The sequence below is a fragment of the Artibeus jamaicensis genome, unplaced genomic scaffold (assembly GCF_021234435.1).
Source record: "Artibeus jamaicensis isolate MK-2021 breed Jamaican fruit bat unplaced genomic scaffold, CSHL_Jam_final contig_373, whole genome shotgun sequence".
NCBI lineage: Eukaryota > Metazoa > Chordata > Mammalia > Chiroptera > Phyllostomidae > Artibeus > Artibeus jamaicensis.
The window spans coordinates 12,475,738-12,492,683 of NW_026521807.1; the positions used below are offsets into that span (position 1 = coordinate 12,475,738).

The 16,946-nt window shown below is 39.4% G+C and overlaps 1 protein-coding gene across 1 annotated transcript in view; it reads left to right on the forward strand.

Annotated features, from left to right (window-relative positions):
• Nucleotides 1-16,946, forward strand: part of ADGRV1 (adhesion G protein-coupled receptor V1) — a 519,907-nt gene that overhangs the window by 216,926 nt on the left and 286,035 nt on the right. Inside the window, exons 76-79 of the mRNA XM_053664484.1 lie at nt 98-215; nt 2,097-2,268; nt 7,632-7,874; nt 12,181-12,588. Of these exons, the coding sequence (XP_053520459.1) occupies nt 98-215; nt 2,097-2,268; nt 7,632-7,874; nt 12,181-12,588 (941 nt within the window). The remainder of the gene's footprint in view (nt 1-97; nt 216-2,096; nt 2,269-7,631; nt 7,875-12,180; nt 12,589-16,946) is intronic.

A 16,946-nucleotide genomic window follows, 5' to 3' on the forward strand; every position in this document is an offset into this window, starting at 1 on the left:
AGCTCACTTTTATACCATCTGAGCTGGAAAGATTAGTGAAGCATTGGAGATCTTTTTAAGTCTTAAGTATACTATTACCCTGTATTTCTCTCCTTAGGAAGTGACCTTCCAAATGGCATCATAGGATTCAGTGAGGAGTCCCAGAAAGGGCTCGAGCTGGGTGGAGCAGCCGATAGGAAAAGACTTCATCTCACTGTGACAAGGCAGCCAAATAGGTATTTTTAAATATACGTGGAAGACAAAACAGCCTGTATGTCTATATTTGAGTTCATAAAATGGTAGAGCCAGGATCAGATGTTGATAGAAGGTAGTGTGGAATATGATATGTCATTGTTTAGATGCTCTAGTTCTTAGTCTGCGATTTAACACACTTGGTTTATGAGCATGACTTAGGACTACCTTGAATATTTTGTATTTCACAAAGTATAGTCATATAAGTATTCACTTTATCATATATACTATTGTCTTTTTAAAATTTTATTTTATTGATTATGCCATTACATTTGTTCTATTTCCCCCCTTCATTCCCCTCCACCCTGCACACCCCTCCCCAACCATTCCCCCCCTTTAGTTCATGACCACGTGTCTCAAGTTCTTTAGATTCTATATTTCCCCTACTATTCTTGCCCTCCCCCCTATCTATTTTCTACCTGTCTATGCTACTTATTTTCTGTACCTTCTCCCCCCTTCTCCTTCTCCCACTCCCCTGTTGCTAACCCTCCATGTGATCTTCCTTTCTGTGGTTCACTCCTGATCTAGCTGTCCTCTTAGTTTGCTTTTGTTTTAGGTGTGGTTGTTAATAACTGTGAGTTTGCTGTCCTTTCACTGTTCATCTTTTTTATCTTTTTCTTAGATAAGTCTGATCATTCTGCATAAACAACTATTTACTGTTAGGGATACTTGGAGTACCAAAATTTTGCTTACAACTTATATAGTACACAACTTCTGAATGCTCATCATATAAAAGGTCTGTCTAGAAAAAGTCCAGCCATTATTAACATAACGAGAATGATTTGCATGACATCAATGTAACCTGGCAGCCAAGGAGAGTATGGGGGCATGGGAATGTGCATACATGAACAATGAAGACTTCACTGTACTAGTCAGTGGGGGCAGTAGATACAGTTTAGTGAGCATGTGTACCATGTGGCCATCACATTCAAAATGGCAGAGAGCTGGAGCTACAAATCTGCACCAGATTTTGTGTTAAACCATTGTTCCTCCATGGAAAATATTTGGATTATTCAGAAAGTTGCAGCTGTGGGCAACTGGTGACTGACAGCTTCATCTTGACAATGCTCCCACTCATGCATCATGTCTCGTGTAGTTTTTTGGCAAAACATCAAATGTCCCTTGTGACTTAATCCCCCTACAGCCCGGATTTGGTGCCCTACAACTTTTGGCTTTTCCCAAAACTAAAATCACTTTTGAAAGGAAAGACATTTTAGACTGTCAGTGACATTCAGGAAAATATGATGGGGCAGCTGATGGCAATTGAGAGAACTGTGTGAGGTCCCAAGGTGCCTACTTTGAAGGGGACTGAGGTGTCATTGTCCTATGTACAATGTTATTGTATCTTGTCTCTTCTTCAGTAAATGTCTCTATTTTTCATATTACATGGCTGGAAACTTTCTGGACAGACCTCATATATGCACTAGGTTGCACACATGTACATGTATATATATTACATTTTCCATTTTGGGCCTACATAATCTCTGAAAATGTGGGTTACCTCTTGCCCTTTATTTTTATAACAACTATTTTTAGCAATAGTGTTTTTCCTTTAGAAGAATTCTTGTTAAAAGACAAATGAGGAATGTTTACTTGAAGGCAAAAGTTCTCTGTTACTTTTATTTTCGTATTTCTGGTACATAATAGGCATAGGAGGCAGAAAAATATTTTTTCACATTTCTGATACGCAGTAGTTCAATAAATAGTTATTCCGTGTTGAATAGAGTATGGTCAGAGAATGCCTTGTAAAGTGCTATGCTTTGGATGAAGATGTGCACTCGGGCCCAGTGATAACACATTCTGCAGTATACACGGGGGTAACGCACTCTGTTACTGCATTTGCATAGGTTTTGCTTTGTTCCTAGGGCCTTTGAAGACGTCAAGGTCTTTTGGCGAGTCACATTTAACAAAACAGCCGCTGTGCTCCAGAAGGATGGTGTGAACCTGAAGGATGAACTTCTCTCTGTGTCAGGGACTACAACGTGTACAGTGGGTCAAACAAAGTGCTTTATCATCATGGAACTCAAACCGGGGAAGGTAAGAAACGATGGGGTACAGTATCGTCCACTTCTAATTGTATTTCTTTAGAATTAGTATTTCAAGGCCAGGTTATTGGAACGGACACATTGGTTATGTGAAGGTTCTTTGCGTTTTGTCTGGCCGTAATGTGGAAATCTCTTTGCTAGGTGACAGACTTCTGACTTAGAATTGGTTTCATTAGAGAATTTTTGTAAATAAGCTCACTATTGTACACTTACAACTAATACATATGTCAGTTATATCTCTTTTTTATTTCTCAAAAACTCATCAGTTTTCTCTGTTTCTGTTTCTTCACATTTCTGAGATTTTTCCTGGCCCACCTGCTCATTGCGTGCATGAGCCCTAGAGTCATTTTCAGCCAATTAGTGTCTCTGATTATTCTGAACATTTAGTGTTTTGCTTTTATTATGTCTATAGATTTGATATTATATGTATATACTTTATCATAGAATGAAAGTTCTCTTACTATCTATTCACATAGTAGTTAAGAAAGTTCTGTTTTGATCTACGTAAGAGGTAGAGAGGCCATGCTTGGTGAGCCTTTGGGTAAATTTCTGTTGGTTCATGTTACGTGTAGCACTTAGGAGACAGGTGTCCCTCCCTTTCCAGAGGAATCTGCATTATTCAGATGGTATTGGTCACAGATGACCTAACAGAGATTTAGTCACTTAGTAATGATATGTGGCTTTAAAAAAAATGACTATTCTGTGATACTTTAATGCCTAAGGAGCACTCAGTAGTACTTCCTTTTTTGTCTATGAATTAATTTATTAATCTCAAATACTTAATACAAAAACTACTCATAATGTGATGAATGTTCAAAAATATTGTAGTGCCTTTGTACATGTCAAACACTTAAAACAACAGAAAAAGCATGCACAAATGCAGTTACAGCTGACCCTGAACAATGCTGGGGTTAGGGATACCAACTGCCCTTGAAGTTGAAATGCGCTTCCAACCTAAGTCAGTTCTCTACATCCGTGGATTCCCAACTGTGGATCAAAAATACAGTTGACTCTTGAACAACATGGGTTTGAACTACACAGATCCATTTATATACACATTTTTTAAAGGCTCAAAATCAGCTAATTTTAATTACTAAATGATTTTGTTTTTGCTACTTAAATAGTCATGTTCTGTCACTGAAAGCTCCAATAAAGCTGGTCTTTTGTCTTTTCATTTTGCTTTAAAAAATCTCTGGAAGTTTATTTTTTAAGTACGATTAACATATATGCCACAGCCAGTCTGATTTTTCCCAGACTAAGCCATTCAAATCAATGACTGTCCAAGAACTTGATTTTTTCATCAGAAAGAATTTTAGAGGTCTAAATGCATGAACTAGGGGAATACGTGAGAGTTACTGGTTGGCAAAAGTGCTGCTCTACATCATCTTGGTAGTGATAGAGTTTGAAAAATAAGTTTTAAAATACCAAATTCCCACTGATTTTTTCTAATTTAATATATTATTGTATTTTACTTTTCTTGAATGGAAGTTTGGTTAGCTACTAATACTTCTTATCACACTGAAAAGGAAGAACTGAAATGACAATATTCAAAATATTTCATCATCTTATTCTACTCAAAAACATTTAAATCCTCTTCTGTGCATTTGTTCAAATAGGTTCATGCCTTCAACCCCCACAATCCTGCATTTACTAACTCTCCCTTCAGGACTGATCGGAATACCTCTTCCTCTGTGATGCCTTCCCTAATATCTCCCTAATATTAAGTTAGGAGTCTGAATTCTCTAAATCGCAAAGACTATCTATACCTTTCTTCTGAAAGTTATTGGTTTTATGTGGGGTCAAGATTTAATTTTGTCTTGACTATTGGATCTCAGCCGTATTCCTCCCATCATCCTCCATAAATATGTGTTGCATACATGAGTTATTGAAAATTCTGTTGAGCGTTTTATTTCAAGTAAGATTTTTGGTGAATTAGGCTCCTGGAAAGATTTCAATAGATTCAAAACATCTGGAGAACTGCACTCTAATGCTGTTCGAAGGGGTCTCTTCCTGCAGGAGGGAGAGAGAAAGGAAGAGAGTCAAACAGAGGTGGTTTACAGGAGCTGAAAGCGAGGTAAACAGGAAAGTTGGAACGTAGGTGAGAGAAGAGACTGCTGCTTCTGAGCTTGCCCCTCTTGCAGGAGAATACTAAGGAAATTCATAGGTACTAAAGATATTGTAATCAAGGTTTAAGAGAATATAATCGGACATAGGATGTTAACTGTGTGTATGTTTTTCCTAGTATGGGAAATGCTACTGAGCCTATATGCAAGTAGTTTCAGTTGGACAAGAGAGAATCTGACCTCACCTCTTATTTCTCCTTCTAATGATTTTTCAAATCATAGAGCTGAGCTTTATACTGCAGCTAATTTTCAAGGCATTGTGTTTTTATTGTCTTCTCAGCTATTAAAAGGAAAGGCGTAGGCAAGAGTAATACACATTCCACTTTCGGTAACAGAAAATTCAACAAGAGGGAAGATTATATTCACAGAAGAATGGAAAATTATGTTTTAAAAAAGTACTGTGAGCTTCTCATATGCATTTTAACAATAACTTTTTCACTACAAGGAAACTTATTGCTCATGTGGTACAAACTTGTCATTTCTGATAAACTGACCCCTAGACATATAAATGAAGCTGGTTCTGCAGGCCTGTGCTTCTGCAGTGGACTTTGAGATTATTTTGGTGCTACTACCAGAGCAGCACAACTAACTTTTCTTTGACTTTTGACCTAAGAACCATCTCTTTATTTTTTATCAAAGGGCACTGCACTTGTTCTGGGAGGTAGTATGGTGTTAAGCGTTTGGGCTCCGATAATAGAAAACCTAGATTCAAATCTCAGTTCCTCCACTGATTAGCCAGATGACATTAGATAAGTTACTTAGCCTTCCTGAGCCTCCCAGGTTTGTTGGAGTTAGTAATAGGTGCTGTTAGTTTAAATTAGATAATGAATGAGAGGTTCTTCACACAGTTCTTGGAAAGGAATCAGCCCTTCATGATAGAAGGCTGGTGTAACTGTTACCCACCGTGGATGGATGGGAAGGCAACCCAAGGCAGTTTAGAGATTTAGTAGTAGGTGCTGTGAAACTAGTGGTGGGGGAGCTGAAACATCACAGCACAACGAACAATACATTCATTCAGAGAATTATACCATTGATTAATGGTGGCTTCTCCTAAACTCAATCCAGTCTCCTGACCCTCATCTCTAAGTTTTTCTACTCTATAATACCTCCAATTGTCATCTCTACAGTTATTCAGGACTTTCATTTTCAAGTTATGAACAACTTCAGAAAGTTTCCCTACCTAGTGAACTATTCGGCCACAATTAAAACTTGGCTTTTGAACTTCCCCTTTCTCTGCTGTTTTACCTAATCGTTCTTTATTTGCAAAATGTATAAAGGTAATAGTTAATTAACTTAGGAAACATTATTAACCCACAAATTCTATTTAAACAGATTGTTTAAATATCTGTTTCAAATATTTTAAAAAATATTTAAGTATAAGATACTGTTTTATTATTACTTTGAGTGACTGCTACTGAGCAAATATGGATCCGGGAAAAATCATTGTGTCTAGTTGGGCAAAAGATTACCCTGGGGTGCTTCTGACCCACTAGGAGAGGGGCCCGCTGGCAGCCCACATGGAGTAGGTTCCGGTGCGGTCTCCAGTCACACCCCAGTCTAGAGAGGTTTAGGTACGATCTGTGAGCTTTGGTTTCCCAATAGATTTCTAGGATAGTGTTTGAATTGTATTTTTCTTTGCAAGACTGGATGATCTCTTTTGTCTGTAGTTGAAGTATACGTTGACATCCATCTGTACACGGTTTCAATTTTAGATGGTTCCTTATTCAGATTATAATGTATCATTTTGACTCTAAGTGGTTATAAGTAATATTCTAATCATCATCACAATGAGAAGAAATATTTTACTGGAAACTAAAGACAAGAGTCTCTGTTGTAATGTATGTAATATGCTGAAAAATAAAATAGTATAGTGTTGAAATCTTTAATTAAATGAAACTATTGCAAATTCAAGCTCACTTGGCCATTAGGGGATGATAGTTCTTGAATAAAATTACCCATACTTTTGTAGTGTTTTAGTTTAACATAGCTGCCAAAGTCGTTTCTCAAAAGTGGGAAGAGTACAGCAGCTACCTTTATGTTTCAGTACTTACTGACGTTGAATTGCAGAGAATGATATGTGCCATAGGAAAGCTGTCTATTTGTTCAGATTATAAAGGGAAATTAAATTCATTTATGGTGTGACTAACATACAACTTATTTTGGGTAATACTAAAGAGTTTATTGTATTATTTCATGACAAGTAACATTATAAGTCTCATTAAAATCGTCACAGAACAAATGAATGAGGCCCTTGCCAATAAATAAAAATGATTCATTGTATCAGATCAGACAATGACAGATGCAGTTGGAAGTACATCAGCGTAGCTTGTTTGAGTTATGACAGGAAGCTAGCAATGCTTAGATTATTATATGTAAGAGTGAATAAGTAAAAACAGCGATTGACAGGATGTGATAAAATTGAATGCCGACTTTAGAAAATGAACTATTTGAGATTGTTGAGAAAGAACTACAGGGAAACATGAACAAACTATAATCAACAGATTAAATTTAGACTTGTTTGATACTAAATTTTGGAAAATACATAAAATCACCGAATTTACTATTATGAGTATGTTGTCATATTTATGTTTAACCCTTTACAAATAAAACCTTTCTGACAAAGTTGACATTCTCTTTTTCCTCTGCCTAAAGGGACATTCTCCAGCGCCAGGCCCTGCCCTGGCCTCCCCCCAACCCTGGCTCCTGAGCCACCTAGTCAGGGCACTTTAATTTTTAAATATGTAAATGTATATGTATCCATTAAGGGTGTATAGTAAGCTTTATATAATGTTTAGGTTTGCATTTATTGTATCATGCTGCACATATCACCATGCAACCGGATTTTTTCCACTCGTTAATGTTATCAGATCCATCCATACTGAAAAGTATTGAAATAGTTCACTTCTTTTAACTGTTAAATAGCATTTCATTGTGTGAATATCTTTTATTTATCCTTTTGCTTACTGAAGTACACATAGGTTGTCTCCTGACATTGATTTTATAGTGAGAAGCTTACCCAGGGAGAGTAACAGTGTTTCTTACAGAAAGGCCCAAAAAGTAAGTTCCATGGTCCTCTAACATCAGATTCTAACTCTGTAATTATATGTACTGTATTTCTAAATATGTTTTTCTGTAATTATGTATATGAATAGTACTAATTCTTAACATCAGAATTATCTAAAAATAGAAATGTATTAGTTATCATCTTTTTTCCTTCTTTTTTCATCATCAGGTACCACAAGTTGAGGTGTATTTTTTTGTGGAGCTGTATGACGTAACTGCTGGAGCAGCAATAAACAATAGTGCCCGATTCGCACAGATTAAGTTCTTACAGAGCAGTGAACCTGGGAGCCTCGTGTATTTTTCTGTGGGTTCTCGGCTGCCAGTAGCTCATAAAAAGGCCACTTTAATCAGTTTGCAGGTGGCCAGAGACTCTGGGACAGGACTAATGGTGTCTGTTAACTTCAGTACCCAGGTGAGCGTGGGAAATACATCGAGATACATTAAGGGTTTCTTCTTTAACTATAGCATGTGTGATGAAAGGAAGAATAATCAGTATATTATTTTCTTATGATTCCATCAGAATTCACATTATATTTATTACATTAAACTTCATCCTTGAAACAGTTCAATTATTTTCACTTGCATCATGTTTTAAAATGATATTCTCTCATATTTTTCTTTCTTTTGAAAAATGTGGTTTGCAGTGCAAACTGTCTTTCATAAATCTGTTCTATATGATTTCTAGAGTTAAAATTTCTTCAAAATGTAACTATATAAAACCAGAAATGAAAAGTAAGGGTCTTCATTATTGTTTGTGCCTGAACTGGTTGAAAATCTTTCCCAGCACCTCAAATACTAACAGATATTTATGTTTCTTTAAATCCATAAGTACATGTTGTCTTCCTGCCACTTTCACATCCACCCTAGTAGGTGACCCCAGGTGAAAGAGAAGGAGCCGGTAGGTGTCAGGGGCTCAGAAGAGGGAAACCGTGGAACGTGAAGTGACCAGACGCTGGGCTTGGCCCGGGCAACGCCACAAGCCTTCCCAGCAGTGCTTTTTAAACTTTGTTTTAGCAGCAAAATTCTACCACACTAAAACAAAAGTATTATCTCCTCTGCTTAAAGCACGATTCTGGGGATTGGAACTTGCCCTGGATTTTGTTCTTCTTGACTCATATAAATAACGCCAAGAAACCCACAATATGAAAACTGCTATTTTGGACGGCACCACCATTTCCCCTGTTTGAAAGATTCCAGACTTGGTGGCTTGTTAGGCCTCAAGGTTTCAAAGATTTTTTTAAAGGTGCTGTTTAATATATGCTTGGTTGTGTCACTGTTGGGTGGCTCAAACACGTAGAACGTTTTCTGCATAGAACACATTTGTGCAGCCAGTTTGCTGTAGCAGTCAGTGAGTCGGGATGGGAGGTAAGGGCGGGAGCCCTGGCTGGTGACTTATCGAGGGAGCTCAACAGGCAGAAAAGCTTGTCTTTATGACAGAGTCCACAGCTTGGCGCATGGGAAGACAGAACTCTCTATCACATGAGGATCTAGAAATAAACTCCACTATAAATAGCTATGAACACAATAAGAATGATTCATAATAGAGAGATTTTTGTATTTTTTTCTGAGTATTTAAGTTAGGAAGAGAAATGAGAAGAAATATGCACTTCATTCTTCTTCTCCCATGAAACATGTGTCACCATAGGCTGACTACTTTGCAGAATGCAGGAAGGGAACTGGAGATGAACAGATGAGGAAGAGATTTCAGGCACACTTTAACTTAGTTTATGCACTCAGATGAGAAAGGATTGAGGTTGCCAAAAATAGAATCTGAGTTCCACTATCTCCATCATATTTATTTATATTCTGCCTACATTCGACATAAATGATTCCTTGCAAAACACATGCTGCCACTCGCATGAAACGTGTAGCATTTTTATAACCCTGTAACAACATGACGGATCCCCGTGGCGATGGGAGCATTCTATCTGTCCACTGTGCCTGTGCCAGCATCCGCTGTGACCCAGTACAGCTACGCAGAAGGCTACCAACCAGGGCGACTGGGGAAAGGGTGCAGGATACTGCTCCACTATTTCTTATACCTGCATGTGAATCTACAATTATCTCCAAATTAAAATAATTGCAAAGATGAGAAATAAGTGTGTCGCTTCTTTGGTATTATTTTTATTTTCCTGTTGTTTCGCTGCTCTTGCATTCTCTCACTCTGAATGCTAGCACATTACTGGAAGCGAAGGACATAAAATTCTATTTTCCAGTAGCTGGCAAGAATGAGAAAATAATTATGGACCAAGTTGCTATTCTGATTTATATTTGTGTGTGTGTACCAACCCACAGCACACAAGCTCATGAAAGAACATGCCTTTCCTTCTTATTCTCATATTGTTTCTTTTAAATTACATAGTGCTTCTCATTTTTACATGTATTTTATAAATACAAGAGCAGATTGGTTGTTCCATTTTCTTTAAATTTCTGAATTGTGAAATCCTACCAGAAAAGTGTAGACAGTTGTATCTGTGCAGTTTATAGTAACAAAGTCACCACCACCTAGCTTACAAAATTCAGCTTTCTCAGGATCACAGAATGAACCGCTATGAACCCTTCTCTGGTGCCAGCCTGCATTTTCCTTGCAGGATAACCTCTCCCCATCTTGCAAGTAACCTACACCCTGAATTTCATGTTGAATTATTTCCTTGCTTTTATTTATAGTTTCACCATCTGCCATATGCTGTTTAGGTTTATCCGTTTTGGAAATTATGCAAATTAGGTCCTGCCAGTTGTATTGTTTTGTGGTGCATTTCTTTTGTCAAGAACACGTTTCTGAGAAATACGCATGTTGTGTACGTCGTTCTTTCACTACCACGGTGATGCAGTATTCCAGTGGATACTTACTCAGTCTGAAGTTGACAGGCTTTTCTGTCATTTCCTTCTCCAAGTTGTTTTCTTTTATTATTTTGCTGCAGGTGTTCTTAAAAACCTTTTGTCTTCATTGATTTTTCATTTTTTTATGCACTTGGTCACTTCCTCCTCTGGAAGCATCCTCTTGTCCTTTGGGCTTCCGGAGCAGCCTCCTTACTTGCTCTCAGCCCTCACCTCACTGGCAGCTCTTTCCTGTTGCCTCGCTGGTCTTCACAACCAGTAAATAGTGGGGTGCACAAAGACAGATGCACTCTCTAGGTGAGACCATCCAGATCTGTTTTCTTCAAATGTCATCTGTAAAATGGGAACTGCTGGATTTTTATCAGCAGCCTCTTTACCATCCTGATCTGGAGAGTCATACATATATCTGACTGCTTCTGCTTGACATCCTCATTTGAATGTCTAAAAAGCACCTGAAGCTTAATATATATACTAAATAACTCTTGAGTTCTCCCTGGACAATATTTCCCCAGTTTTCCACCATTCATTACAGCAAAAATCCTCAGTTCTCCTCTTCCTCTCCACCTATTGACTCAGCAAAGGATAGTCCCAATCTGAACTCATATCCCTCTTTCTACTCATGCAACCCTACTTCAAATTACCATTGTTTTTTGCATGAGCTAATGAAAAAACCTCCTATCCTCCCTGCCTCATGCACATCTCCTGCTATAGCCTAACTATGCATGAGAGCCAGATGAGTCATAAAATATGGAATGAAATGTGTCACTCTTCTGGGATCCTGCAGTATCTTACTGCCACACCTGGTAAAATGGGTGTGCATGATCTGGCCCCTGCCCACCTCTCTGATGCCCACTTCTTGTACTTTTGTTGTTTTTCCAAATACATTGCCCTTCTGGCTCTTCCTCGGCACCTTTGTAAGCACTATTCCCTTTGCATAGAATATTTCCCCTCAGATCCTAATGTGGCCTGTTCCCTTACATCACTGAGGTCCCTGCTCAAATATCACATCAAGAGCTTCGCTGAGCAACCTTATCTAAAATAGTACCCTTACCACCACCCTGTGCGCCCCTACCTATCCCTATTCTTCTTCATAGAATTCATCTTTGTCTAAAGTCATGTTGTTAATTCTATAACTTTTATACTATCTGTGCCCTCTGCTAAGTTCCATGAGGGCACGTATTCTGTTGTTCATATCTGTGTCCACAGTATGTCACCTGGCAGGTATTAGGAGTTTAATATTCGTTCGCCCAATAGTAAATAGCAGCATATTACTTTGGTTCTTCCTTGACTAAGCTCTCATGCTTCAATTTGCAAAAAAAACCTTTTAACAACCAAAGTTTGAAGAAATTCAGAGCTATATGGGCCCGAAGTCCTTATTTATTCCTTTGGCTATTTTCTTATCTAAGTAAAAATAACAAGATAGCCAATTTCTCCTGTTTCCTCCTTTCATCCCTCTGCTTTCTCTTTATCTGTCTCCAAATACCAAATCTCCCCCACATTTCTAGGTGAAAATGAAAATGTAAATATTCCCTCTTTTTGTCCATACTTATAGTTTGTGGCATGTGTTGTATACAGCACAATTTTCAGTGTGTCCACAATTGCAGAAGTTCTGTGAGGCAGTAGTGACAGTTGTCATTCTCTTCCTTGGTCTACTCAGAGGTATCTGTTTTTTCTAAGCTCTTCCATGTATGGTGTACCCTTTCCCCTCCAACTTATTGTAGGAGATTAGAAAAAGTATAAAACCCAATGATTTAGTTGTAATGTTGTTATGGCCCATCACTATGCTTGAGAGAAACAGGGTTTGTTTAAGGAGTAGGAGTTCATTTAAGACGGGAGAGGAGGTGCTGCGGCCTCACTGAAGCATGTTGTTTCATTTCCAGGAGTTGAGGAGCGCTGAAACAATGGGTCGTGCTCTCATATCTCCCGCTATTTCCGGGAAGGATTTTGTGAGAACTGAAGGCACCTTGGTCTTTGAACCTGGCCAGAGAAACACTGTTTTGGATGTCATCTTAACCCCGGACACAGGGTCTTTAAATCCATTTCCTAAACGCTTCCAGGTTGTGCTTTTTGACCCAAAAGGTGGTGCCAAAATTGATAAAGTGTACGGGACTGCCAACATCACGCTGGTCTCTGACGCAGACTTGCAGGCCGTTTGGGGGCTTGCAGATCAGCTCCAGCAGCCCCTAGATGGTGACATTCTCAACAGAGTGCTTCACAGCATCAGCATGAAAGTGGCCACAGAGAACACTGATGAGCAGCTCAGTGCCGTGATGCACTTAATAGACAAGGTAAGTGCTTGCAAGTGTCAGTAGTCGGTTTGGTAAGGTTTCATAAATGAAGAAAATAAGAAAACATACACATCTATAATGATAGTTATCATGAAATTATAATAGAGTTAAATTTCTGAACATAGGAATAGAATTTCTTGTATTTAACACTGTACTTTTGTTTGCATGGGACTTAATGCCTTTTTGGACACCTCAGTCATAAATGCAGAGAGTGATGAGTTATCTGCTGCAGCAGGAGGGACAGCCTGGTGTCTGGAAAGGGGCACTGGGTGTCAGAGGCTACAGGCTCTGTCTGTCTCTCCAAAGTGGATGGGTACCTTTTAAAACTACGTCTCAGTTTTTTCGATTCTGTAAAAAGAGAACTTGAATTAGAATACCTACAACATTTTCCTGTTTAAGTGACAGAGAACAGGAGGAGCTTTTTCCCTCTGCTTATTCTCTGCTCCTCCAGGGCGCTGAAAACTTTCACAAAAAGGAAATCCCAGGAATGACCAAATAACTAAAGGCGTTCAAATTGGTGTGGACTTAGACCAACCAGGTTTTATTTTCAACCTATTTTTATGTGTATGTCAATACTTACATCTGTTGATCTGAGTAACTGATTTAATAGTCGCACATATTATATCTTATATATCATCTAAAGAACATTGAAAATTTCTAGAGTAGTATAAAAGACTTGAATAAATAGAAATCTATACCTTGTTTGTCAAAAGAAATAGTATTAGAGAGAGAACAATTTTCCTTAACCTATGATAAAATAGAAACCCTATCAAAATAAATTACTTTGAATTTTTTTACCTGGAAAAAATGATGCTATAGTTCATTTGCAAGAATATACATGTTAGAATGGGCAGAAAGTTTTTGAAAAAGAAGAAAAATGAGAGGGTCCTCACCTCCCCAGATGAAATCAGGGTGGTTATGGAATAGGCATAGACATTCAGATCAGTGGAACAGAACAAAAAGTGAAGAGATAAATGCAAGTGCATATAAATATTTCATATATGATAAAGGTGACAGTTTAGATCAGTGGTCAAAAGTTACTCTGTAAATGGTGTTGTGATAGCTAATTTAACCACTTGAAAGAAAAATAGAACCGAATCACTCCCTTAAACACTACCCCAAAATAAATAACAGGCAGATCAGAGATTTAATTGTAAAACTGAAATCATGGAAGCAGAAAACATGGATGAATCATTTTTAACTCAAATCATTTTTATTTTTAATTACAGTTGACTACAATATTATATTAGTTTTAGGTGTACACCTCAATGATTAGACAGTATATAACTTACCAAGTGATTATCTCATAACTCTGGTACCCATCTGACACCATGCATAGTTATTAGAATTTCGTTGACTATATTCTGGCCTGCAAAGTTACTGTTGAGAAATCAGCTGACGTCTATGGAGCTCCCTTGTAAGTAACTGATTGCTTTTCTCTGGCTGATGTGGGAGCGACTTCTTCTCGAGTCTCCTCGAGTGCCACAGACACGAGAATGAATATGGCTGAGACATGCAGAGATCTGTTTGGGGTGGAGAAGTGGGCTGTGGCCAGTTTCTCAGGGGAGACAAAGGGCAGCAGTGGCCAGTTTCACCGAGGAGAAAAAGGCCCCGAGGGCCCTCTTCCATAACCTTTTATTGGGTTGTAATACACAGGAATACAGGACGGTAAGGATCAGACAGTAGATAACATTTCAAAAAAATCTGAGGGCTTCAGAGTCTGAGTCAGTGTCTGTCAGGAAGAGAGTTGCAGAAACTTTGGGAGACACACTCATTTCCTCTCTGACCCTTATCATATGAATGAAAGCACTCTTAGCAGAGCAGATTTCACAGGTTTATCAGCAAGTCTTTGTGATGCCAGGTTTTTCACCAGGGCACGCTCTAGCAAGGCAAGGAGCTGCACCCCTCCCAAACAGGTATTCAGGCTTAAGGGGATTAGAGCCAGGAAGCACTTCTCCCAGAGAACATGGGGATTCGGGCTATGTCAAAGTTGGAGGCTAGAGTCCATTGTTCTTTGTTGCAGCCCCTCTCCCCCTCAGTCCTTCCATGAAGACCTTCCAAATGATGAGTCTGGTTTAGGTTGCCCCCTGCTGTGAGGGGTCTTACCTGTCATTGACTCAATGAAGCTTTGGGGGCAGGGATAGGAAACTGAGGCAGTGTTTGCTACCAGAGACAAGCTTTGTCTCCTGCGGCTCACATTCCAAAGGTTGTTCCTTGCCCTTAGCCACAAGGGATCGAGATACAATTCCTGAAACCACAGCAGTGGTCTACAACACGCTGATTTTAAGATTCTTTGTCTTTAACTTTTTGTATTTTAATTATGATGTGTCTTAGTCTGAGAGCCTCTTTGGATTCATCTTGTTTGAAACTGTGCTTTCTAGACTTGTATTGTTTATTTCCTTCACCAGGTTACAGGAGTTTTCTGTCATTATTTTTTCAAATATGTTTTCAATGTCTTGCTCTTTCTCTTCTGGCACCTTCATGATGCAAATGTTGTTGTGCTTGAAGTTGCCCCAGTGGCCCCTTATACTGTCTTCATTTTTGGGGATTTTTTTTTCTTTTCTGATTGGGTATTCTATGCTTCCTTGTGTTCCAAATCACTTATTTGATTCTCAGCTTCATATACTCTACTGTTGATTCCCTGTCAATTATTCTTCATTTTAGTTAGTGTACCCTTAATTTTTTACTGTTTCTTTTTTTATGGTTTACATGTCCTTTTTTTTATACTGTTGAAGTTCTCAGTAAGTTCACTGACATCCTTATAACTAAAGTTTTGAATGCTGTGTCTGCTAGATTGCTTATCTCCATTTTGTTTAGTTCTTTTTCTGGAGTTTTGTTCTGTTCTTTCATTTGGGCCATATTTCTTTGTCTCCTTATTTCGGCAGCCTCCCTGTGTTTGTGTCTGTGAATTAGGTACAGCTGATATATTTCCTGGGCTTGGTTGTAGTAAGTGTTCTGCAGGGCCCAGTGGTACGGCCTCCTTAATCCCCCAAGTTGGGCCATCCAAGTGTTCCCCCTTCATGTCTGTGTACACCCTCTTGTTGTAGTTGAGCCTTGATTGCTGTAGGAGCATCAATGGAAAGGATTTATCCCCAGGCCAATTAGCTGCAAGAAGTAACTGTGACCCCTAGACCACTATAGAGGATCAGCTGTGCAGGGGCCCATGTTACAGTGCAGGACTTACTTCAGCAGGGCTCTGGTGCCTGCTGAGTTTGCCCCTTGAGTGTGTCAGTTGTGGAGGTGATTGGGTGGTGTTTCAGAGTGGTATGATGCTGTCTATAAGGTGTGCTGGCTCTGGGGCCTCCCAGAAAGTGCAGATCAAGGCCAGAGGCTGCTTGTGTTCTATCCAGGACCACCTGACATGAGCTACAAAGCAGTCTACAGATGGCTGCTACTTCTGTTGGGCTTGGAGGTGTCCAGGTGAGGCTAAACTAAAACCAAGCTGTCTGGCGCTAGTGCCAAGCCCAAGGCCACTTAGCAAGAGGTGAGGGCATGCTGAGGCTAGATGTGGCTTGTTTGAGAGATTTTAGGAGTCTGAAATATGAGACAAGATAGGCCATTGGTATGGAAAAATCACTGGAAACAGCTTTGATGGGCTCAAAAGTTGGGTGGGATAAAGTGTCAGAGAATCACTAGGCAGGGTGAACAGGGTGAGCCAGGTGGATGGAGACTCAGAAATGGAGCCTGCCTGCCAGCTTTGTTGGGGGAGGGCTCAGGGAAGGAACAGCAGCCTCTCCCTGCACTTATTTCTGGCAGAAAGCTTTCCCCTACCCCAGCTCTGGCACTGATATGTCCTTGGTGCCTTTGAAGCTGCCGCCCCAACATTGGAGCTCAGATTGAATGAGTCTGAGTAATTTGTTGCATGGGCCCTTTAAGAGAAACTACTAGGACCCCAGAAGCCCCCTGTCTCACTCAGCCATAATCCTCATGGGTTTTTGCAGCCAAAAGTTTGGAGGACCTCTCTTCTTGGCACTGGACACCTGGGCTGGGGGGCCTTGTGTCGGGCTAGTTCCCCTGTCTCCTCAGGGGGACCTCCATAGCTGAGATTTCTCCCCTGATGTTTTTCTACCACACATGGTTGTGGTAGTGCATTCTGTGCCTCTGACCACCCCACCAGTCTTGATGTGGCTTCTCTAAATCCCTAGTTGTAGGGCTTGCATTCAGCTAGATTTCAGGCAGTTCTGAATGGTGGTGGTTCTGTAGTTTAGTTGTAATTTTGACGTGGTTGTGGGAGGAGGTGAGCTGTGTTTACCTATGCTTCCTTCTTGACTGTAAGTACAAATCATTTTTAGTATATAAGTTTGAAGTGGGTAAGGTCTTCCTAAAGCATAAAACAAAACCCAGAAGTCATAAAGGAA